The sequence below is a fragment of the Capricornis sumatraensis genome, chromosome 10, assembly GCF_032405125.1.
Source record: "Capricornis sumatraensis isolate serow.1 chromosome 10, serow.2, whole genome shotgun sequence".
NCBI classification, from domain to species: domain Eukaryota; kingdom Metazoa; phylum Chordata; class Mammalia; order Artiodactyla; family Bovidae; genus Capricornis; species Capricornis sumatraensis.
Window position 1 is genome coordinate 18885274 of NC_091078.1, and position 25074 is coordinate 18910347.

Consider the following 25074-nt stretch of genomic DNA (forward strand, 5'->3'; position numbering starts at 1 on the left):
CACATCTGGGAAGAGGCCGGGGGCCAGGCGCGCGGGCAAGGGGGCGCTGCGGCGACACAGGTGTGCCGGGTGCCATGACGACCGCATGGCGCGGCGCGAGCCCCCTCCCCCTGGCCTGGGAGCGCGAGCGGCGGACAGCCGGCAGCGGGCGGTAGAGCCTAGAGCCGGGCGGGCAGCTGCGCGGCTCGGGAGCCTTCCATCCCGGCCGCTGCCCGCGCGGCGAGGGGAAGAGCCCGCTCTGGGCTACGGCCTGCGAGCGCCGGACTGTGAGGCAAGGGCGCGCCAGCAACCCAGTACCGGAGACCCCCTGTCCTTTGCCGGTTCGCAGGGGCCCGCTGCCTCCCTCCGTCGGGGACCGTCCTGGAGCAGGGCAAGGTGGACAGGATGGATGGTGAGTGACCCCGGGGCTGAGCTAGGGGCGAGTGGATGGGTACTGAGGAGCTGTTAGCCAAGAGAGAGGGGAGGGGAGAGGGGTGTTCTGATCGCAGAGGGCTGTCCAGAGCCCAACACTGTGACTCTGAGTGTGCGTGCGTGCGTGCGTGTGTGTGTGTGAGACAGTCAGACACACACTGAGAGAGGGAGAAAGACCTAGAGTGCTTCGTAGAGTGTGTGCCTGCATATGTGTGTGTGAGACTGAGAGAGAGGTAGAGGAAAGACCCGGAAGCCTCTATGCCCCGAATGCCTAGCACCCGCCCTCCTGCCTGAGAGGGGGCTCATTTGAAACCAGGTGAGGACAGCTTGCCTATTGGCGTTAAAGGAATTGTCATTCCTTTCAGGCAGCAAAGGTGGAGAGATGGAATTCTAGACAAGGTCTCCTCCATGCAAAATTTCCCTCCCTGGGAGAAATGAGAGGGAACTATGGACCTGACCTCCAGAACTTTAAGGCAGGGGTCCCAGCCTCTGGGATCTAATGCCTGGTGACCTGAAATGGAGCTGATGCAATAATAATAGAAATAAAAGTGCACAATAAGTGTAATGCGTTTGAATCATCCCCAAACCATCCCGCCCACCCACCCCTCCTTACCTCCTTACCCCCCTACCTCCCCCACCCCCATCCTGGTCTGTGGAAAAATTGTCTTCCATAAAGCTGTTTGCTCCAGCCCTACCAGGTGGGGGGCCAGACCCCTGTCTCAGCTGGTGTGGGCAAAGGAAACCATCTTTCAGCTAAGAAACTGGAGCATCCAGGGCTGGTCCACTGGCTTGCTGGGTGTCTTTGGGGTTTTGCCTAAATCTCTCTGTGCGAGGTGGTGTTAGTGGTAAAGAACCTGCCTACCAGTGCAGGAGACATAAGAGATGTGAGTTCGGTCCCTGGGTTGGGAAGAGCCCCTGGTGGAGGGCATGGCAACCCACTCCAGTATTCTTGCCTGGAAAATCCCATGGACAGAGGGGCCTTGTGGGCTACAGTCCATGGGGTCGCAAAGAGTCAGTCACGACTGAAGCGACTTATCACGCACGCACTTTGTGCGACTGGTTACCTATCTCTTGAATGGAGAAACTTACATTCAGCTGGATTCACAGTATGGCTGTGACGGTAAACTAAGACAAGATGTGTTGAATAAAATCATACCGTAAAAGAAGGCTGCTCCAGGAGGTAATAAAACCCGGAAATTCCAAGCCAGTACAATTGCAAACATGGCTGGGAAGAAAGAAAAGGGAGTTTTACAGAACGTTGTGTGCAGCTGCACTTGTTGCTTTCCAGTGAGTTAGGGTTGAAAAGTGCACGTACACAAGATGCAATGAGAAACGCAGAACTCAAGATGCAGCTAGAAGATTGGTGGGATCTGGAAGGATAGTGTCAGCAGAGCACCGAAGCCTCAGTGAACAGAAGCCAAGGAAAACTGGTCGAGACAGATGCAAAGTGCTTTCAAAGTTTGCGTAAGGATAGCAGAGGGCTTGGGCTTGTGGTGCATGTAACCTTAACACACAAGGGAGGGCAGCCTAGCAGGCCGCACAGGCAATTTTACTTCAAATGGTGAAATGAGGAACATAAGGGGGAGATTGAAGCCCAAGGTAAGTGATTGGATAAGGCATCAAGCCACATATGATCTAAGCTCAGACAAATAACATCCCAGGGACCTGGAGGCATTCTCCGATGTAATCTTTGTCTCAGAGGAAATGACAGAGAATGAAGTGCCAGAAGACTGAAGATGGGCAAGTGTCCTGATTTTCAGAAAGGAAGAAAAGGTAGCTCAAAAACAAGCCCTAAACTGCCAAGAAAATATTGACTTGTATTTGAAATTTCAGAATAAATATCAAACACTTAGTGAACACTTGTTGTTCAGTCACTAAGTCATGTCTGACTCTCTGTGACCCCGTGGACTGCAGCATGCCAGGCTTCCCTGTCCTTCACTATCTCCCGGAGTTTGCTCAAACTCATGTCCATTGAGTCAATGATGACATCAAACCATCTCATCCTCTGTCATCTCCTTCTCTTCCTGCCCTCAATCACTCCCAGAGTCTTTTCCAATGAGTCAGTTCTTTGCATCAGGTGGCCAAAGTATTGGAACTTCAGCTTCAGCATCAGCCCTTCCAATGAATATCCAGGGTTGATTTCCTTTAGGATTGACTTGTTTGATCTCCTCGTTGTCCAAGGGACTCTCAAGAGTTCTCCAGCACCACAGTTCAAAAGCATCAGTTCTTTGGCCCTCAGCCTTCTTTATGGTCCAACTCTCATATCTGTACATGACTACTGGAAAAACCATAGCTTTCACTCTACAGACCTAAGTTGGCAAAGTAATGTCTCTGCTTTTTAATATGCTGTCTGGTTTTGTCATAGTGTTTCTTCCAAGGAGCAATGTGTCTTTAATTTCATGGCTGCAGTCACCATCTGCAATGATTTTGGAACCCAAGAAAATGAAGTCTGTAACTGTGTCCGTTGTTTCCCCATCTATTTGCCATGATGTGATGGGACTGGATGCCATGATCTTCATTTTTTGAATGTTGAGTTTTAAGCCAGCTTTTTCACTCTCCTCTTTCACCTCGATCAAGAGGCTCTTTAGTTCCTCTTTGCTTTCTGCCATAAGGGTGGGGTCAGCCATATATCTGAGGTTGTTGATATTTCTCCCAGCAGTCTTGATTTTAGCTTGTGATTCATCCAGCCCAGCATTTTGCTTGATGTACTCTGCATAAGTTAAATAAGCAGGGTGACAATATACAGCCTTGACATACTCCTTTCCCCATTTGGAACCAGTCCCATATGTTCCATGTTCCATACTAACTGTTGCTTCTCAATCTGCATACAGATTTCTCAGGAGGCAGATAAGGTGGTCTGGTATTCCCATCTCTTTCAGAATTCTCCACAGTTTGTTGTGACCCACATAGTCAAAGGCTTTAGCATAGTCACTGAAGCAGAAGGAGATGTTTATCTGGAATTCTCTTGCTTTTTTCTATGATACAACAGATGTTGGCAATTTGATCTCTGGTTCCTCTGCCTTTTCTATAATTCATCTTGTAAACCTGGAAGTTCTCAGCTCACGTATTGTTGAAGGATTTGAAAGATTACCTTGCTAGCATGTGAAATGAGCACAATTTATCTGGTAGTCTGAAGATTCTTTGGCATTGGCCTTCTTTGGGATTGGAATGAAAACTGACTTTTTGTAGTCCTATGGCCATTGCTGAGTTTTCCAAATTTGCTGGTGTATTGAGTGTAGCATTTTCATAGCATCATCTTTTAGGATTTGAAATAGCTCAGCTGGAATTCCATCACCTCTACTAGCTTTGTTTGTAGTAATGCTTCCTAAGGCCCACTTGATTTCACACTCCAGGATGTCTGGCTTTAGGGGAGTGATCACACCATCGTGGTTATCCGGTTCATTAAGATCTTTTTTGTACAGTTTTTCTGTGTATTCTTGCCACCTCTTCTTAATCTCTTGTTTCTGTTCAGTCCTCACTGTTTCTGTCCTTTATTGTGTCCATCTTTGCATAAGACATTCCCTTTGTATCTCTAATTCTCTTGAGATCGCTAGCCTTTCCCATTCTATTGTTTTCCTCTATTTCTTTGCATTGTTCACTTAAGAAGGCTTTCTAATCTCTCCTTGATAGTCTTTGCACTCTGCATTCAGTTGGGTATATCTTTCCCTTTCTCCTTTGCCTTTTGCTTCTCTTCTTTCCTCAGCTGTTTGTAAGGCCTCCTCAGACAACCATTTTGACTTGTTGCATTTCTTTTTCTTGGGGATGGTTTTGGTCACTGTCTCCTGTACATTGTTATAAACCTCTGTCCATCTTTCTTCAGGCACTCTGTCTACAAGATCTAATCCTTCAATCTATTTGTCACTTCTGCTGTGTAATCATAAAGGATTTGATTTAGGTCATACCTGAATGGCCTAGTGGTTTTCCCTACCTTCTTCAATTTAAGTCTGAATTCTGCAATAGGGAGCTGATGATCTGAGCCACAGTCAGCTCCAGGTCTTGTTTTTGCTGACTTAGAAGACAATAAACTGATCAGACATCACAGAATTTTTTCAAAGGAGGCATCCTGTACACTTGCAAAGATATGTGCACAAGCATTTTCATCACAGTGCAAAATTAGAAATCATCTAATGTCACTAAATTAAGTAAATTAAATGATGAGAGCACTTGCCCCAGCATGCTATATGGGTTGTGTTAAGGATTTTATTTACTGGTATGAAAATATATTTACTACCTACTGTGAGTAACTTTTAAAAAAGCAGTCTTTAGAACACACATGTAGTATGATCCCCTTTATGCTGGTGGGCTGCCGTCTCTGGGGTCGCACAGAGTCGGACATGACTGAAGCGACTTAGCAGCAGCAGCAGCATTATTAAATGTATATGTAAAGTACATGCAAAGAGATGGTCACTAACATCTTTGGGTCCTCCTGCTTCTGAAAGTATACCCTAAGAGAAGGAGCTGATGCCTGAAAGCAGAGGGCAAGAGACTGAGATGGGAAAAGGAGAAAAGGCAAGAACAGAACTGAGTGGATGAACTGGGCTTAGTGGTCGGCCACTAGGGTTCTATCTCTCTGGGCGCCTTCTGAGAAAAGTGCAGAAGGCACACGAGATTTTCCCCACAGCGATGAGTGGCTGATAGCTGTTTGTTCCTCTTCACCAGTTGAAGGTTGCTCCACTCCCACACGTCTAGGCTGATCCTAGAAGTGGCTTCAAAGAAAGCAAAACAGAGAGCCCTGGTGTCAGCTTGATGAGATGCTGGAAATGCAGGGTACAGTCAGTCGACTTGGCCAGAACCTTTGGGATGTGGCTGGGAGCATCACAAAGGCAATGGCCATGGGGGCATCTCTTGGTGTGAAATTGCAGGGGTGTTTATTTCACTCTTTTCTTTTGTAGTGCTCAGACTGCTTTATAGTAAACATATTGCTTTTTTTTATAAAAACAAGATTTTTTTTTCAAAAAGAAAGAAAAAAATGTAGTGATGTACTAGTCATTAGGGGCCAATGTTAGTGCTAAAAACAACTCAGGCTAAACCTCCCACGCTTCCTCTTTCACACTGGGTTTCTAAGAGGTAGAAAGATGAATTACGAGATTTCAGCAGGACCCGGCTAAGATCTCTTATGAGAGCCCTGGGAACTGAGCAGTGGCAACGGGGCTGGAGGACTGGTGACAAGACTTTGTATTAACTCTAATACAGCTTAGCGGTCCCTCAGACTTTGACCTTGACATTGATGTTAAATAATTGAGAGGGAAAAATAAAAGGCATGCTCCTCGAATCTGTGGATAAGAGCCATAACACCCACATAGCAACAGCTTCAAAATTTAAATGAGGATATCTTAACATTCTGGAACACGGGATCAAACCCAAGAAAATGAAATGTAAAGTGAATTGCAAAGACCTGAATTTAGGTCCAAAAAAATCAACTGTGTGCATTTCAAAGAGAGAAGATCTTGCTTGTAATCTTGAGGAAAGTTTCTGGGGAGATAAAAACCAACTGACTGACGGACATGGGCCCAAAACTCCCACTTACTGAAAAGACCCTGAGATGTTCAGAGTGGGGGAAAAAAGGCAGGGAGAAGGGGATGACCTTGGGGACAGGGGCCCATTCTTGTTCAAGGAGCAGAACTGGAACAGGTAGGGGACAAGTTGCAGGAAGACAACTCAACAATAGGAAGAAATTTCTGTCACTCAGAGTTGGCCTAGAAGCTGTGTCCTTGCCAGGTCAAATTAAGCAACGGTCACTGACTGGTTGGATACTGACTGGAGGGCAGAAGGAGGTATTCTTGGGTGGCTGGACCAAAAATACGGCCTGGAGGATCTCTGAGGGCCTGCAGACAGACACTGCAGTCTGTCTGTCCTCCTGCAGAGTTGCTGGATCAGCCGGGCAGTAGTCCCTCTCAGGCCTTCCCCACTGGGCCTTGGCTGCATGGTGTGCTGTGCAGTGAGGCATCAGAGGGCACGATTCCCACCCTGGTCCCAGCCCAGCCCCAGTCTAGCGGCTCCCTCAGAGCCTCTGGCAGCCTCCAGAGCTGCCTGCCCAGCCTGGGAGCTCCGTGGCTGAGGGAGGCCAGATGCAGGGAGGATGTCTGCTCACACTGCCTGGTGGTGGGAGACCTGTGGGCAAGTGGCCCATGCAGGGGAAGGTTGCCAGAGAGAGGAGCAAGCTAGCTGGTTTCCTTCCAGTGCAGGACACAGAAATTTCTTGGCAATCCAGGTGGGCTCTTCTTTCCATGCCCCCAAAAATGCTGCCAGTGGCGCTGTCAGAGTTGAGAACCACTGCTGTCATGAATATTTTAATCATATGTATCAGAGCTTCCTTCTGATTAGAAAAGTTAGATCTCACGTTAGTACAAAGGAAAAAGAAATTACTTAAAACACACTCTGTTACACACTGTTAATGTCTTTTGTTTGTTCTGGGTTTTTTGGTCATTTGTTCACACACACACACACACACACTTTTGTATGGAACACAGTTTATAATGCTTCTACCTACGATTTTATAACTATTGCCACCTTGGTCAGCATTTCCTCCCACCACTAGAACTTGTTCTATTAAGTAAATCCCTAAAAGAGGACTGGCTGGCTCTGGGAGTGGGTCTTGGATCGGGGTGCTGGATGGATGTGCCCCGTTTGCAAAGGCTGGGCTGATGTGTGTCCTTCCAACCCCACCGTGCACAGCCACCCTCTGGTGTCACCAAGCGCTTTTCCTCTCTGCCAGTCTGGTTGATGGCATGCTTACCCAGTGTTCTTTTAAAATTGCATTTCTTTGATTACAAATGAACTTTTCGTCTCATGTGTTTATTAGCCATTTGTACTGTGTTCTGTTGTGTTTTTCAGCAGGTCAGGCTATGTTCACCCTGAGGCTCTCAGGAAGTGGGCGCTGAATGGTATAGTTCAGTTCAGTCACTCAGTTGTGTCCAACTCTTTGCGGCCCCATGGACTGCAGCATGCCAGGCTTCCCTGTCCATCACCAACTCCCAGAGCTTACTCAAACTCGTGTCCATCGAGTCAGTGGTGCCATCCAACCATCTCATCCTCTATCATCCCTTTCTCCTCCTGCCTTCAATCTTTCCCAGCATCAGGGTCTTTTCTAATGAGACAGTTCTTCGCATCATGTGGCCAAAATATTGGAGTTTCAACTTCAGCATCAGTCCTTGCAATGAACATTCAGACTGATCTTTAGGATGGACTGGTTGGATTTCCTTGCAGCCCAAGGGACCCTCAAGACTCTTCTCCAACACCACAGTTCAAAAGCATCAATTCTTTGGCACTCAGCTTTCTTTATAGTCCAACTCTCACATCCATACATGACCACTGGAAAAACCATAGCTTTGACTAGATGGACATTTTTTGACAAAGTAATGTCTCTGCTTTTTAATATGCTGTCTGCTGCTGCTGCTGCTAAGTCACTTCAGTCTGACTCTGTGTGACCCCACAGATGGCAGCCCACCAGGCTCCACCATCCCTGGGGTTCTCCAGGCAAGACCACTGGAGTGGGTTGCCATTTCCTTCTCCAATGCATGAAAGTGAAAAGTGAAATTGAAGTCATGTCCGACTCTTAGCGACCCCATGGACTGCCGCCTACGAGGCTCTAGTTTGGTCATAATGGTATAACTGTGTCTCTAATCTAGGGCATATTCAAAAGCAGAGACATTACTTTGCCAACAAAGGTCCGTCTAGTCAAGGCTATGGTTTTTCCGGTAGTCATGTATGGATGTGAGAGTTGGACTGTGAAGAAGGCTGAGCGCCAAAGAATTAATGCTTCTCAACTGTGGTGTTGGAGACTTTTGAGAGTCCCTTGGACTGCAAGGAGATCCAACGAGTCCATTCTAAAGGAGATCAGCCCTGGGTGTTCTTTGGAAGGAATGATGCTAAAGCTGAAACTCCAATACTTTGGCCACCTCATGTGAAGAGTTGACTCATTGGAAAAGACTGATGCTGGGAGGGATTGGAGGCAGGAGGAGAAGGGGAAGACAGAGGATGAGATGGCTGGATGGCATCACCGACTCGATGGACGGGAGTGTGAGTGAACTCCAGGAGATGGTAATGGACAGGGAGGCCTGGCGTGCTGTGATTCATGGAGTCACGGAGTCAGACACGACTGAGCGACTGAACTGAACGAACTCAATCTAGAGCTGAGTTGTGTGTGGTACCAGAGCAGACCAGTAGGTGGCGCTAACGATGCAGTCATTAGAACTTGGTGGAGTACCCTGCTGGATTCCGTGCTCTGGACCTTCAGTTTGGTGTTGCTTTCCCTCTCACACATCTTCCAGGCTTTTCAGGGAGGCCCACAACAAGAGTACTATAAAATATTACCCTCGGGTCCATTGTGCAGTTTAATACCACCAGCCCAGCTGCTGCTGAGTTAACACACACTGAGTGTGGTGTGTCCCGCATTGTGTCAAGTTTTCTTCACGTATTATCTCATTCAGTAAGTGTAAGCTTATCTCCATTTGGGGCTTCCCTTGTGGCTCAGCTGGTAAAGAATCCGCCTGCAATGCAGGAGACCTGGGTTTGATCCCTAGGTTGGGAAGATTCCCTGGGGAGAAGAAAGGCTACCCACTCCAGTATTCTGGCGTAGAGAATTTCACGGACTGATAGTCCATGGGGTAGCGAAGAGTCGGACACGACTGAGCGACTTCACTTTCACTTTTCACTTTCATGCTTTGGAGAAGGCGACGGCACCCCACTCCAGTACTCTTGCCTGTAGAATCCCAGGGACGGGGGAGCCTGGTGGGCTGCCGTCCATGGGGTCGCACAGAGTCGGACGCGACTGAAGCGACTTAGCAGCAGCAGCAAGCAGCAGGGTGGCTTTTATGCCCGTGTGCGTGCTCTGTCGCTCTGTTGTGTCCAACTCTTTGCGACCTCATGGGCTGTAGCCCGCCAGGCCCCTCTTGTCCATGAAATTTTCCGGCAAGAATACTGGAGCAGGTTACCATTTCCTACTCCAGGGGATCTCCCAGACTCGGATCAAACCGCCATCTCTTGCTGTCTCCTGCCTTGGCAGGCAGATTCTTTACCACTGCGCCACCTTGTGGCTTTTAAACAGCAGAAATTGACTTGTTACAGGTCTGGAGACTGGAAAGTCCAAGATCAAGGTACAGATCCAGTGTCTGATGAGGATCCTCTTGTTGGTTTATACACAGCTTCCTGTGTCCTTATGTGGTGGAAGGGACAAGGGAGCTCTCTGAGGTCTTTTTAAAATAAAGGCACTAATCCCATTCAAGAGAGCTTGTTCTTGTGACCTAATTAGAATTGATCCTTGAACAACATGGGTCTAAACTGCACTGCTTCATTTATACAGTTTTTTTTCCCAATAGATGCATACTACTGTACTACACTGGACATGGAACAACAGACTGGTTCCAACTAGGAAAAGGAGTACGTCAAGGCTGTATATTGTCACCCTGCTTGTTTAACTTATATGCAGAGTACATCATGAGAAATGCTGGACTGGAAGAAACACAAGCTGGAATCAAGTTTGCCAGGAGAAATATCAATAACCTCAGATATGCAGATGACACCACCCTTATGGCAGAAAGTGAAGAGGAGCCGAAAGCCTCTTGATGAAAGTGAAAGAGGAGAGTGAAAAAGTTGGCTTAAAGCTCAGCATTCAGAAAACGAAGATCATGGCATCCGGTCCCATCACTTCATGGCAAATAGATGGGGAAACAGTAGAAACAGTGTCAGACTTTATTTTTTTGGGCTCCAAAATCACTGCAGATGGTGAATGCAGCCATGAAATTAAAAGACGCTTACTCCTTGGAAGAAAAGTTATGACCAACCTAGATAGCATATTCAAAAGCAGAGACATTACTTTGCTGACTAAGGTCTGTCTAGTCAAGGCTATGGTTTTTCCTGTGGTCATGTATGGATGTGAGAGTCCCTTGGACTGCAAGGAGATCCAACCAGTCCATTCTGAAGGAGATCAGCCCTGGGATTTCTTTGGAAGGAATGATGCTGAAGCTGAAACTCCAGTACTTTGGCCACCTCATGCGAAGAGTTGACTCATTGGAAAAGACTCTGATGCTGGGAGGGATTGGGGGCAGGAGGAGAAGGGGACGACTGAGGATGAGATGGCTGGATGGCATCATGGACTCAATGGACGTGAGTCTGAGTGAACTCCGGGAGATGGTGATGGACAGGGAGGCCTGGCGTGCTGAGATTCATGGGGTCGCAAAGAGTCAGACACGACTGAGTGACTGAACTGAACTGTACTACACGATCTGAGGCTTGTTGAATCCGGATCCATGGATTCGCAGGACTGACTGTAAATTTATATTCAGAGCTGAATTTAAAGTCATATTTGGATTTTTGATTGCATAGGAGTCAGAGCCCCGAACCACCCCATGCATTTTTCAAGGGTCAGCTATGCCTCCTGAAGCCCCTACTTCCAAATACCATCACACTGAGTATGAATTTTGAGGAGACACAAATATTCTGTCTATTGCCTGAAGTCAGGAGAAAAGAGAGCTGGGACTTAGCAGTCCATATGCGTCCACTACCTCCAGGGTCTTTGGGCTAAGACCTTCAGCTCTGTGGTTCCCAGACTGGAGTGTCCATTGGAATCATGGGGAAGATACATTAAAACAGACATACCTGGGTTTCTGGTTCCTTAGATCAGGGGTGATTCCTGAGAATCTGCATATCTAGCAAGTCCCAAGTGATGCTGATGCTGCTGGTCAGGGACTACACACTGAGAACCAGGGCTTCCTCATCTTCTCTGGCCCCAGACTTTCAGTGGCTCAGAGCCTAATCTCTGAGATCATCAGAATCCCCTGGAGGAAAGGGGAATGGCATAATTGGGTCCAGTGGATGAAATTTTCACAGGCTGTAATGTATCCGCAAGGGCACCAGGCAGATCCCCAGAGGGACAAGTCCAGGTGTTAATGAGGTCTCCAGCTTCAGGTATCAGGTCCAGATGGGGTGGGAGGCCTGCCTGCCTCCAACCCATCTCACCACCAGCCAGGGGAATTGCCAGGAATAGAAAGGAGTTTACCTAAATTGAGAATAAATCAGTCTACAGTGCTGGAAACTGTCCTAAGTGTAGAGACTGATGCTCAGGCTCAGCCAAGGGTCCAGGGATGGGCAGGGTTGCTCCCAGACACTTCTCAGGGCCAGCCTTTGGAATATGAGCTCACTAAGCAGTCCCTTGAATCCAAGTGAAAGGCAGTGGGGCAAACACACAGGCTAGAATTTAGTTGGGCAGGTTTTGACAATTTCCTCTACTCATCCACACCCACAGATTTCCCCAAGTTATTCAGGTTGATTTTGAGGCTCAGCAAGAATGAGCTAGCTAAGGAGGCTTCCAACAGACTGTGGTGGGGGTTCTTTCCAGAGGACCCTGGAAAAGGCCTCTCAACACTAGCAATGCCAGCCTTCAGCAGGACCCTGTCACCTGACATCAGGATCCGCCTTTCCTTCTTTTTTCTCTTCATACACGTATTTATCCTCCTAACAACCATTTAGTAAACCATTTATTAACACAATGATCAGGCCCTGATGAGATGCTGAGGATATCTTCCCATCAATGAGAAAGAAAAGATCCTTCCTCTCCAGGAGCTGATTTTCAAAGTTGGAGAAAAAAAATCCAATAAACCTGGGAGCAAAGAAAATATTGGCAGATGGAAGAAAATAAGCAAGATGCCATGAGAGATAATAGTGGGCACCTAAATAAAATAATCAGGGCATGCTTCTCCAAGAAGACAGTATTTAAGCTGAACGCTAAAGGAGGGGGAAAGGCAGAGGGGCTAGGAAGAGATAAAGGCATCAAGATTGGAAAGAGCAAGAGTGCGTCGGAGGCATCACGAGGGGACCAGAGCACAAAGGACAAAGAGGAGGGTAGCGGGGGGATGAGGCCAGATCAATGGCAACAGGAATTAGACCATGCGGTAAGGAGTTTGGGTTGTATATCAGATGCAAGGAAATGGCAACCCACTCCAGTGTTCTTGCCTGGAGAATCCCATGGATGGGGGAGCCTGGTGGGCTGCCATCTATGGGGTTGCACAGAGTCAGACACAACTGAAGCGACTTAGCAGCAGCAGCAGCAGCAAGGAGTCTAGGCAACAGTTAGTGGCTCCTGCTGAAAACATTGGTGAAAAGCTAGTGGGAAACTTGATAGAGGAGGGATCAAGCTGACATCACTTAGGCCCACTGTTCAACCTTAGCATTAAGAAAGAGACCACCAGGGAGTTCCCTGGTAGCCTAGTGGTTAAGATTCCAGGTTTTCACTACTGCAGCCCAGGATTCTGCAAGCTGCTGCCAAAAAAAAAAAAAAGAGAGAGAGAGAGAGAGTCCACCAGACATAATCAGATCAAGCCTCTAGATCTAATTGTAATTTACAGGAAATACAGCAGACAGACAGCAGAATGTGTAAAATGACATCAAGAGGGGGCAATCAGCAAAATCCAGTCTGCGAGAAATTCTACAGACAAATGACCCAGACATTTATATGATCCCAAGGGCCACTCAGATGGCTAAACCAGTGTCATGTCACTAGATTTTGGGGTGGTTTGGCACATAATGATACATAATAGAAATGGAAATCTCATTTGGATCCTCACTCAGACAAACCAGTTATTTTAAAAATTCTGTAAATCCTTCAGTAAAAAATAAATTAGTTAAGATATCTAACAATGAGGGAATTTTGAATGCTGGATAATTGATAATATTGTGACACAATGGTTAATTTTGATACTGGGTTATGGATTTTTTGAGTCCTATATTTTAGAAACACAATCTGAAATATTTATGAACAAAAGAGAAGATTGTGCTTCAAAGTCATCCAAGGAGAGGTGTGGGTATGGATGAAGCAAGATTGGCCTTGAGATGGTAATTGTTGAAGGTGAATAATGTATGCTGGAGGTTCTTCATATTCCCTCTTGTCATGGTTCATTAAACTATATACTCATATATGTTCACTCTTACATTCTCTCTCGTACATGTTTGTCATATTAAAATAAAGATGTTTCGGTACAATTGGATGCCCCTGAAGGGCCTAAGCAGAGTAGTATCATTTCCTTCTCTCACTGTGCACCCAACACTTCCAGCGTCTGCTCCTTCACTGGCAGACCCTTCGCCTGTGACCCAAGTTCGCCCTTGCACCTGCTGGTCCCTGTGGCCCCACCGTGCCAGGGGAGGTCTAGTCTAGAAAGACCCCAGGATCTTTCTAATCTCTGGTCCCAGGCCTCCTGTGGGCCTCCAGGCCAGTGGCTGAGCTCTGTATGCAACAGAAGACTCCCCAGTGATGCCTCATCTCCGGAACAGGCTCCATTCAGTCCCAGAGGAAAGCAGGAGGAGAGTTTACAAGACAATATCATGAGTCACCACAACTAATGACTTCCCAGGAGAGCTGTGGTTGGACACTCAGCCACTCCTTCCAAAGGTGCCTGGAGAAACACACACTGAAGCTTGAGACACGTTACAGACACAGAACCACGCCAACTCAGCTGCAGAGATTAGTGTTCTCTTGAGCGAGTCTGGGAACCTCTCTGATCACAGTCCTGCCATTTCAAATGGGGTTAATACCTAACCTATTTACCTCATGGGATAGCAGGAAGGATTGGATCAAATAACAGACGTGGAAAAGTGAAAATGTTAGTTGCTCAGTCATGTCCGACTCTTGGCAACCCCTACATCCTGCCAGGCTCCTCTGTCCATGGGATTCTCCCAGCAAGAATATTGGAGTGGGTTGCCTTCAGGGGAGCTTCCCAACCCAGGGATTGCACCTGAGTCTCCTACATTGCAGGCAGATTCTTTACCATCTGAGCCACCAGGGAAGCCCAGTAGATAAGGAAACTCTTGGCTAAAAGCTGTGCAAATGAAGTAGCTGATACCGCGATGGGAGAAGGTGAAGGATGGGTGGTGGCCTTGGCTTTAGATGGTCTGAAGAATTGAACGTGTGCCTTTGATCCTCAGCCCTGGTTCAGAGTCCCCTTTTAGACTTCCTCCCTCTACCACCTTCTTTTCTTCCACAACTAAAGTCTGTGGCGATGATGAGCAGGGACGTCAAAGATATTGAGGGTGTAATAGGATTGCAGGAGAAAACAGATGGTGCACTCAGGAAGGGTTTAACTGAAGAGAGTTTGGTAAAGAGACTTGACAGCAGGGAGAGGAGGGCAAGAGAACCAGCATGGGACAGTGACGCACACAGGGACCAGCAACCTCAGGAAGCTGTCGCTGCAGAGGGGGAACCTTGTCATTGCAGCCCTGCAGGAACTGGAGTGTGGAAGGGGAGTTACCCAGCCGGAGCTGCACCCGTAAAGACAGCCCCATGGGCAGACCTGTCCAGACAGAGAGGGACTCAGGAGATGAATACACTGACCTCTCTCTCCTCCACTCCTTCAGTCTCCTTCAGTGCCTCCCATTGGCTGAAACCCAGTTAAAAAACCAGAAGGCAGGGAATAGAATCTAAAAAAGAGTGGATATATATATGTGAAAGTGAAGTAGCTCAGTTGTGTCCGACTCTTTGCAACCCCTTTGACTGTAGCCTACCAGGCTCTTCTCTCCATGAGGTTCTCCAGGCAGGAATACTGGAGTGGATTGCCATTTCCTTCTCCAGGGGATCTTCCCGACCCAGGGATCGAACCTGGGTCTCCTGCATTGCAGGCAGACACTTTAACCTCTGAGCCACCAGGGAAGCCCATATATTTATATATGTATAACTGACTCACTTTTGCTGTACAGCAGAAACTCAACACTGTAAATGAACTGTACTCCAAAAAAAAAAAGACCCAGAGAGCAAGGGAACCTGGCTCACATAGGTTCCCGAGAGGTCAGCCTCTGGGGCAGAGAGCAGGGCTGAGAAGTATGGAGCCTGGATCCAGCACAGTTGGAACTGTGTGCAGATGGGGAGGGACCAACATTGGGAAATGAAACGAGAGGTGGACAAGCGGGTTGGAAGGTGTGAGATCAGGGTCTGAGTGGCTGTGAGGTTGAAAGTCTTGGATCGGTGAATCCAGTTGCAATTGGGGTTGAGCTCATGCCCAGGTGCTGGGCATGGTCAGGGTCTGGAGCACAGAAGGATCTCCCAGCAGTGAGAAGTCAGTTATCTCTTCTTCACCTAAGATCCTGACCCATGTGCTCCTTTGCACCTAGGGGAGCCCTCCCAGCCTTCCAACAGCAGCTGGCCCCCAAGCGAGAATGGGAGTGATGCTGAGGCCACCCCGGCTGCAAACCTCACCTTCTCCTCCTACTACCAGCACTCCTCCCCGGTGGCTGCCATGTTCATTGTGGCCTACGTACTCATCTTCCTCCTCTGCATGGTGGGCAATACCCTGGTCTGCTTCATCGTGCTCAAGAACCGGCACATGCGCACCGTCACCAACATGTTCATCCTCAACCTGGCCATCAGCGACCTGCTGGTGGGCATCTTCTGCATGCCCACCACCCTTGTGGACAACCTCATCACTGGTGAGTAGGCAGCTCCCCCCTGAAATCATGGCTGGCCTGGTCTCCTGGCCAAGGTGCCATTGTCTCAAACTCCCCAGTCTTACGGCTGAGAGGATTAGACTAGAAATAATAGATACAATGAATTAATCATTTGCTTTGTTCCAGGCTTTGTGTGACTTATTCTTCCTGAATTATTTTAACTAATCCTCACAACAATCCAATGAAGTATGCATTATTGTTATCCCCAATTGATGGATGAGGAAACTGAGGCTCGGAGTGATTAAGGGCTGGTTCTGTAGTTTATACAACTAAGTGTCAAGTCCCACATTCTTACATCTGTATTTCTAACCACTGCACCGTTCAGTCCTACTCTCCCGGGTAGCTCCCATCTAGTTCTGGGCAGAACTAGAACCAGCAGGAAGAAGTGGTAAGGAGGCAGGTTTCCTCTGAATAGGGACCTAAAAACTAATTTGAGATGTTCTCCACCAAAAAAGGGTTCCTGCCTACAGGTATTGTGCTCCCTGTCACTGGGAGTGTCTAAGTGGGGACTGGCCGGCTGTTTAGCAGGGATCTGGTAGCGGGATTCAAGCAGAACTAGGCCACTTGACTTCTAAATTCCCGCCCAGTATCTAAAAACGTTAAGAAGGATCCCACTATCATCTACCTTCTGCCAAGATTCACTTTTCTTGTTTCAGAGTAAGGCGCCACAGAGTCTAGGTGGGAAGGACTAGTTTCCAGAGCTGGGGAGACCCCTAGAGGTCTATGCCTGCAGCTTCTGAGCTCAGAGCTCCAAGAAACAGGATTCAGAGCCTCGACAGCCCCATTTGGAGTGACTTTGGTGTCTCTGTAGTATAGCTGGTTAGCACGTTGGACTGTTAACTGAAAGGGTAGTGGTTCGAGCCCACACAAGGATGCTCCCCCTTATGCCATTTGGGGTTCCCAGGTGGCTCAGCAATAAAGCATCTGCCTGGAATGCAGGAGATACAGGGGAGGCAGATTCTATCCCTGGGGTTGGGAAGCTCCCCTGGAGGAGGAAATGACAGCCCACTCCAGTATTATTGCCTGGAGAATCCCATGGACAGTGGAGCCTGGCAGGCTACAGTCCATGGGATCGCAAAGAGTCGGACATGGCTGAGCACGGACTACCACACGCCACAGCTGATGTGAGGCTGGGGGACTCACAAAGCCAGAAAGTGAAGCCAGGGCTGTCACTTTCCCCTTGGCTGTCCTCTGGCTAAGCCTGGTGGGATCTTTAATCACAGCTGAATCACAGGTTCTTTCAGGGATGCTAAACAGAGGCCGTGCATCCTTCTTCCCAAAACACACACAAACGTATGCATACACACACACCTGCACATGTGCATACACATAAAGGTGTGCACACACCCATGCTCACTCACCAGTTAACAATAGTGTGATGAGGTCACTAGTTGGTTACAGTAGTGTCTGCCAGTCCTTTTTTATCTGTACAAACCGTTATTTATTCAACAACTTCTTAATGTGGGCATCTAAAGTTTCTCTGATATTTTGCAGTTACAACAGTGCTACAATGAATAGCCCTGTGCATATGTATTTTGTGTCATCAGAGGTGTATATTCAGAATCGAGTGAGATTGTTAGGTCAAAACACAAGTGCATAAATTAGGCATTGCCTAGTTCCCCTCCAGAAGGACCGTAATGATTTGCATTCCCACCAGTGATGTCTGAGAGCTCCTATTTCTCCACAGCAAGTATCATTTGAGTTTTTCTAATTATGAATGAGGTTTGAACATTTTTTTGTGTTTTTCCATCTGCTCTCTACAGCGATATTGACGTTCCATGACATTTAAACTCCCTGGCACCCAGATCAGACTCTCAGCACTGATCCATAGTGATTTAGAGACAAAGAGATTGCAAATTAATCTCCCCCTTCATTTTCACAACTGTAAAAAGGAGACAGTAATGGGGCTGGGGTGAGGACTGAGCAGGCCAGTGCCTGGTACCTCGTAAGGATGCAGACAGAAAATCAACATGGCAGAGGCTGTTGGTGAAAGAAGACCCCAGTCTTGGGAGATGACTCCTGTTCACAGCACAACAGACAAGAACAAGCTGCCCTCCCCCCCCACCATCCCAGGGCTAGAGGGCTGAAAACACCAGTTAGTTACCAACACAGGGCCTCAGGCAGCCAAGAGGTGAACCTGGCTACCAGTTCTGAAAGCAGGTGGGACTCAGGTCTCATGAGAAAGCAGAAGCTCAGGGTCAGAGTGAGGACATCAGGTAGGATGGGCTAGAGCTGCTCATAACCTCCCCCAACTTGTGAGTCAGGATGGATCTGTCCTAGTGGGTCTCCACTTCGGCTGCCACTTAAATCTCCTGGGTCAATTTGGAAAATAGGGTGGTCTGAGTCCCACCCTTAGAGATTCTGTTTGTAATTAGTCTGATATGGTCCTGGGCACTGATCCTTTTCCAAACTCTCAGCTGATTCTAGTGAGCATCCAGGTGAGAACTACTGGCCTAAAACTTGGAGCTGGGCTATGGGAGCAGAAATCCAGGCAGGGCTGGATGGATCTAAAGCTCATGGAGAAAAATTGCTGGTCAGTATAAAGGCTGTCTCTAGTAGGACTGTCCACAGAGGTACCGGCTGGTCAGCTCCTCACTCCTGGAAGCGCGTAAGCAGAGGTAGAATGACAACCTAGCTCGACTGGAGGGAAGATACAAGCCACAGAGGGGACTGGCCCAGATGGCTGCAGGCCTCTGGCTCTTTGTGGACGAGGCATCTCTCACTTTGTGGTGGCCTCTGTCATTGCAGGGTGGCCCTTCGACAACGCCACGTGCAAGATGAGCGGCTTGGTGCAGGGCATGTCTGTGTCTGCTTCCGTTTTCACGCTGGTGGCCATTGCTGTGGAAAGGTGAGAGGGTTCCTGGCTGGGTTATCCTGGGCTGACTGGGGCACAGCATGAGGACTAGCTGCTGTTTCCACTGCTGCGCCTGCTAGAAGGAAGACTAGCTAGACTGCTCTGTGGTCTGTGGTCCTGAGCCACAGAGGGAAGGGTGGTGGGGCTGCTTGCCCTCTAGAATTGGGGGACTGTAGAGGATACTGCTACCTCTTTCTGGAAGACCTGGAGGCAGCTCCTGAGGAGGTTTAAAAGGTATTCCTGGGCCCTAAGAGGAGCTTGGGGACAGTCCTTGTCTCCTGAGCGGTAGACCTCCTTGGTGGCCCCTGACTCCCCAGCTCCACCATCTTCTGCTGCTTCTGGTCTTTCAGCCTCAGATTCCATCTGAATCTCTGATAAGAGTGGGTCTGCTAAACAGAATGGAGCCAGGGACCAAGCAGCTTGCAACACAACTGATTCAGTTGCAAGGGGGTCCTCCTCCCTCTCCGAGAGCCCTTTCAATAAGGGTGCTTATCCCAGAGCAAGGGAGGCAGGCAGGTAAGTTGGAGGGCTGCCTAGCTGGATGACCTTGGGTAGGTCATTTAACTACATTGAGCCTCCGTTTTATCACCTGTCAAATAGTCCATACCCTACTGGCTGGCTGGGGGGCTTCAGTGAACTTCTGTTTGTAAAGCTGATACATACTATCTGGTATGGAGACCATACGCCAGCAGTTAATAGCATTCTATTTCATCTTTACACCCACACCCTCCTCCTTGTCTTCTTCCAAACTCAGGCACTACTAGCTCCACCCTTCGTACAATCTAGTGTCCTCAGCGTCCCTCCACTTCTGCCCTCATCAAATCCAGTCTTTTGTGACCCAGTGAAGAAAGCAGCTGGTGAGATAGAACTGGGTCCCCATCTGCAAGGCCGCTAATTAGCTGGGTAATTGGGGGAAGTCCTCCTTCACTGGTCTCCATTTTGTTGTCGTTGTTAACGATGACATCTCCCAGTGGTGTCTGGGTATTCTTCAAGTTCCTATCTCCTTGGGAACTCTTCCTGGTCTGTCCTAGGATCGTTCTCCATTCATTAAGGGCTACTGCACTTAGAGCCAGTACTATGTGCTTTAAGAATTATTTGTTTTCTGGCAGCTCCTTATTTGATGTTACGAAACCAGGAGGTCAAAGTCAGGTAGGTTGAGAAAATAAGGCTTGAGACAAGCTGTGGGAGAAGGGTAAAGTGCTGTCAGATGGGGAAAAGGATAGGAGGGAGCAGAGCAGGACACTTTGGTGAAGGGGAAAGAGCCGTTGGCTGGGAGTCCGCTCTAGGCCTGTGTTCTAGCGCAGGTTTAGCCCTTAAATTGCCCCATGACTTTGCTAAGCTAGATGGGCATCTTTGAGCAGGAGAACTGGGCATAGGCATTTTTAAAAATGCTTCAGGAGATTCTAATGCACAGTGAAAGTTTACAGCTGCCCGTTTATATGGCACAGTGGAGCAAGACAAATCTGTATTCAAGCTTGGTCCTTGGTACTAGCTAGCTGTGTGACCCTGAGCCAGTTACTTAACACCTCTGAATCCCATATGTAAAGTAACGGTGTAATAATAATCACAGCTGAGACATCCTAAGGAGGAAATGGTGCAGAACTGTCTCGATACTATGGAGGCACTGTTGGAAGGATGGTGGCTAAGATGATATAGGGAGAACCTGTCACATAGACTCCACATCTGAACTCCCAAGGTTTTCTGGAGAAGCCATAAACAGCTAAAATTTGTTTTCGTTGATACACCTACCCAATCGGCCTACTCAGGGACAGAATCTGCCAGCTAAGTCACTGCTAGCTGCCAGCTACTCAGTTTATCCTCCAAAATGCACGAACAGGATTCAGTTCTTGTGAGACCTGCCCTTTTGTCTTGTTCCACGGCCGCCCAGCCTTGGAGCTGATTGCCCTACAGGTGAGAAACCAATTTGCTTGTCAACGAACATAATTAACACCCGAGCCTTCTTTGACACCACCTAAGGTGCAATGGTGGGGGTGAAGTGCCCCAACCCCGCCAGCCCCCAGCCCTCTGCCCTCCAGGGGTTGGTGCTCATCCCTGGGACCCTCCCAGACCCCCTGCTTTTCTTTCCTCCATCACCGCAGGTTCCGCTGCATCGTGCACCCCTTCCGCGAGAAGCTGACCCTGCGGAAGGCGCTGGTCACCATCGCGGTTATCTGGGCGCTGGCCCTGCTCATCATGTGCCCCTCGGCCGTCACGCTGACCGTCACGCGCGAGGAGCATCACTTCATGGTGGACGCCCGCAACCGCTCCTACCCGCTCTACTCGTGCTGGGAGGCCTGGCCCGAGAAGGGCATGCGCAAGGTCTACACGGCCGTGCTCTTCTCGCATATCTACCTGGCGCCGCTGGCGCTGATCGTGGTCATGTACGCGCGCATCGCCCGCAAGCTGTGCCAGGCCCCGGGGCCCGCGTGCACCGGCGGCGAGGAGGCGGCGGGGGAGGGCGGGCGAGGCGCGCGGCGCAGGGCGCGAGTGGTGCACATGCTGGTCATGGTGGCGCTGTTCTTCACGCTGTCCTGGCTGCCGCTCTGGGCGCTGCTGCTCCTCATAGACTACGGGCAGCTGAGCGAGCCGCAGCTACACCTGGTCACCGCCTACGCCTTCCCCTTCGCCCACTGGCTGGCCTTCTTCAACAGCAGCGCCAACCCCATCATCTACGGCTACTTCAACGAGAACTTCCGCCGAGGCTTCCAGGCCGCCTTCCGCACCCAGCTCTGCGCGCCACCGTGGGGGCGCCACAGGGAGGCCTACTCCCAGCGGGCCAGCCGGCTCCTGCGCACGAGGGCGTTCGTGGAGGTGCAGCCCAGCGACTCAGGCCTGCCCTCCGAGTCGGGCCCGAGCAGCGGGGCCCCCAGGCCCGGGCGTCTCCCGCTGCGCAATGGTCGCGTGGCCCACCATGGCTTGGCCGCCGAGGGTCCCGGCTGCTCCCATCTGCCCCTCACCATCCCAGCCTGGGACATTTGAGGGGGACGCGGAGCACAGGCCTCTGAACCCGAGGGCCATGACCGCACATGTGACACCCAGGCATGACAGCGTCTGGTGTGGTGTTAGGAGAGGCTGCCATATGTCTCCCTCTCAAACACAAGGCAGTGAGCAGTTGTTAGTGGAATCTTCTCTGTCACTTTCCCCCTCAGATAGAGGCAGAGGAGGGGAAAGAGAGCGGAGCTGTTTCCCTGAAACCCTCTGCAGCAGAAGCCACAGGCATCATTAGGCATCATCTCACTCAGTTCTCACACTTCGGGAATAGGGTTCTTATCCCCCTTCTGGGACTTCCCTGGTGGCTCACTGGTAAAGAATCTGCTTGCCAAGTAAGGAGATGCCAGTTGAATCCCTGGGTTGGGAATATCCCTGGAGAAGGAAATGGCAACCCACTCCAGTATTCTTGCCTGAGAAATCCCACGGACAGAGGGGCCTGGCAGGCTACAGTCCATGGGGTCACAAAAGAGTCGGACACAACTTAGCAACTAAACAGTAACATACCCCCTCTACGGGTGCAAAACTGAGGCTGGAAGAGGAGATGAGACTAGTCTGTCTCTCAACTAGAGCCTGCATGACTCCAGTGCCTGCCTGTCTGGTTTTGACCATCTCCAGCTGCCTCCAGAAGGGCCCCTTAGGGCGAAGCACAGTGAAAAATGTGAATCCTAATTAAACATCTGGGAAGAAGTGAAAAGCAAGGCTGGCCTGTCCATCTGATGCTTGGTGTCCATGTCCTGGAGTCTCCTGTGTATGATTGAAGCCACTCCCCTGATCCCTCCCCAAGAGAACACAGAGTGTTCTGTGTAGGTTTGTCTTGTTTGTTTCAAGAAGTGTCCAGGGCCATTCTCTTCTCCCCAAAGTACCATTAACAGGACGTCATGCCTGAGCATGAGCTCTATGAAGAAAGCTGAGCACTGAAGTATTGATGCTTTTGAACTGTGGTGTTGGAGAAAACTCTTGAGAGTCCCTTGGACTGCAAGGAGATCAAACCAGTCCATCCTAAACGAAATCAGTCCTGAATATTCATTGAAAGGACTGATGCTGAAGCTGAAACTCCAATATTTTGGCCACCTGATGCAAAGAACTGACTCATTGGAAAAGACCCTAATGCTGGGAAAGATTGAGGGCAGGAGGAGAAGGGGACGACAGAGGATGAGTTGGTTGGATGGCATCACTGACTCAATGGACATGAGTGAGCAAGCTCCAGGAGTTGGTGATGGACAGAGAGGCCTCGTGCTGCAGTCCATGGGGTCACAAAGAGTTGGACATGACTGAGCGACTGAACTGAGCTGAACTGATGCCTGAGCAGTTGCAGAACAATCCCTGGGAAGCCTGTGTCAGTCACAGATACTCTGGGTCTGAGCCCAGAGAAGGGGGTGTCTGCCCTCCCTCCTCTCTCATAGGATCCACCACCATCACCCAGACCCAGGTCAAAGCTCACAATGTGACAGTCAGCTTCAGGGTCACAAGAAGCATCAGTTTATTTATTCACAGACAGGAGGAAAGGAGGGCAGAACACCCACTTTCAGCCTTCCAAAATACATCTGCTCACGAGAGCTGCAAGTACACAGCATTCCCAAGGCCCTTTCCCTGCTCCCTCCAGGGGATTGTGGGGGAGAAGTTGGCCAACCAAAGCTACGGTGTCCCCTGAGGCTTCTGGGATGACAAACACTAAACCTCTCCCAGCATGGATAACTCATGTGCCCTAAAAAAGGATGGGATCCACCCCTTGTTTGCTCTGGCTCTCACCCAGCATGCCTGCATCACCTTAAAGAGAGAGGCTCCTCTCCAGCAGGTGGGAGGAACTGGGATTACCCTGTGATCCTTGCATGGCCCCAGTCATCTGTAGTTAACTGGATACTTCCTCCTTATCTCTATAGAACACACACTGTTGCCAGAATTTTAGTGAATAAAAAAGAAACATTTCCAGGGCAGAGAATGTGACTCTGAGGCCCCACCAGTTTTCTTAATTGACACATGATGACTTAACCCTGTTGACTCCACTTTAAGTACTAGATGTAGGGGCAGAATAAAACTCCTAAGCCATTGTACAGTGTCGCCTGCAAGCATGTCCCCAGACACTTTTGATCCATGCAAATGGGCTGAAGATGTTGCCATCCTCAAAGTGAGGCTCAAAAGGACCAAGAGGGGAAGGGCCACGGGGTGCGGTGGGGTGGGGCAGGGTTTGAGTTAGAATGTGTCTTCTGATGGTTTCTTCCCATGCCCCTTCCTGCCTCTCAAGGAAGGTGGATTGGGGAGGAGAGGTGGAAATTCCCACAAATGCTGTTTGCCTGATGATGAGGCAGAATGCTCACAGAACCAGCAATTGCATCCTCCCGCCCCAAGCTCTTGGTCTGGGAAATGAGATTCTATTGTGTTTACTCTTGAAATATCCGGCTTGAGCTGTTCTGTGTATGCTATCTATAACCCGTGAATGGAGCAGGCTGCCAAGATCCATCATGACCCCACCCCGGTCAAGGTGTCTAGGAATGATGGACAAGGGTCTCAGGAAAGGGAGTGCCATCCTGTCCCTCATTCGCTAGTATGTGTCTGGGACCCACTTCTGGTCCTGCATCAGTGTTCTGTGTCACTAGAGTATAGGCTGGAGAAGTCCCGGCTGCTTGCCTTAAAGAACTCTGACGCCAGCCTCTAAAACCAGACCAGAGAAAGGGCCATCTTAAATCCAAAGGCTTGTCCCTGTGGCTGGGGGGATCTGTTGGGAGACACTGTCTGGTCTTTTCTCTGGTGCGTGTTTTTCCCTTAGCATGGCCTCCCCAACCACAGAATCACAGCCTAGGGGGAGACCAGGGCACTCACCCAAGCCAGCCTTCTATCAAGGCCCCTTTGTTTCACTTTTCCCCAAAGATGCCATGCTTTGAAAGACTGGGTTGGCCAAAAGAAAAAAAAAATTGCACTAGGCTATAATTCATATGTTTGATGGATTTTTTTAGAAAAGAAATAAAAAAACCAATGAGAGGTGAGGCCTTGTGGGTATCTGTGGAGTGTTTGGTTTCTTGTGTATGTGGCAAAACACATATACCACATCAAATTTATCCTGTAACTATTTTTGTGTACAGTTCAGTGGCATTGAGGGTCTTCACACTGCTGTATAACCATCACTATCCATTTGCAGAACTTTTTTTTAACATCCCAAACTGCAACTCTGTACCCATTAAACAATAACTCCCTGTTTCTTCCTGCCTCTGGTAACTGCCATTCTACTTTCTGTCTCAGTGAATTCAATCACTCTAGGTACCTTGTACGGGTGAAATCACACAGGATTTGTCCTTTTGTGATTGGCTTATTTCACTGAGTATAATGTTTTCAAGGTTCGTCCCTGTTGTAGAAGGTGTCATTTTCTTCCTTTCAAAGGCTGAGAAATAGTCCATTGT

The 25074-nt window shown here is 49.0% G+C and overlaps 1 protein-coding gene across 1 annotated transcript; it reads left to right on the forward strand.

Moving 5' to 3' along the window:
* Positions 1-85: 85 nt before the first annotated feature.
* NPFFR1 (neuropeptide FF receptor 1) lies at positions 86-21670 on the forward strand. Its single transcript, XM_068982322.1, has 5 exons — positions 86-266; positions 329-391; positions 15505-15819; positions 18586-18685; positions 20791-21670. Exons 1-5 carry the CDS (start codon positions 86-88, stop codon positions 21668-21670), a joined length of 1539 nt encoding a protein of 512 aa, XP_068838423.1.
* Positions 21671-25074: the final 3404 nt, after the last annotated feature.

Excerpts from the sequence above, each read along its gene's own strand:
- NPFFR1 (XM_068982322.1), top strand. The coding sequence starts at position 86 with ATGGCGCGGCGCGAGCCCCCTCCCCCTGGCCTGGGAGCGCGAGCGGCG. Across the intron at positions 267-328 it reads CGGCCTGCGAGCGCCGGACT|GGGCCCGCTGCCTCCCTCCG; the intron begins GTGAGGCAAGGG and ends GCCGGTTCGCAG. Across the intron at positions 15,820-18,585 it reads TGTGGACAACCTCATCACTG|GGTGGCCCTTCGACAACGCC; the intron begins GTGAGTAGGCAG and ends CTGTCATTGCAG.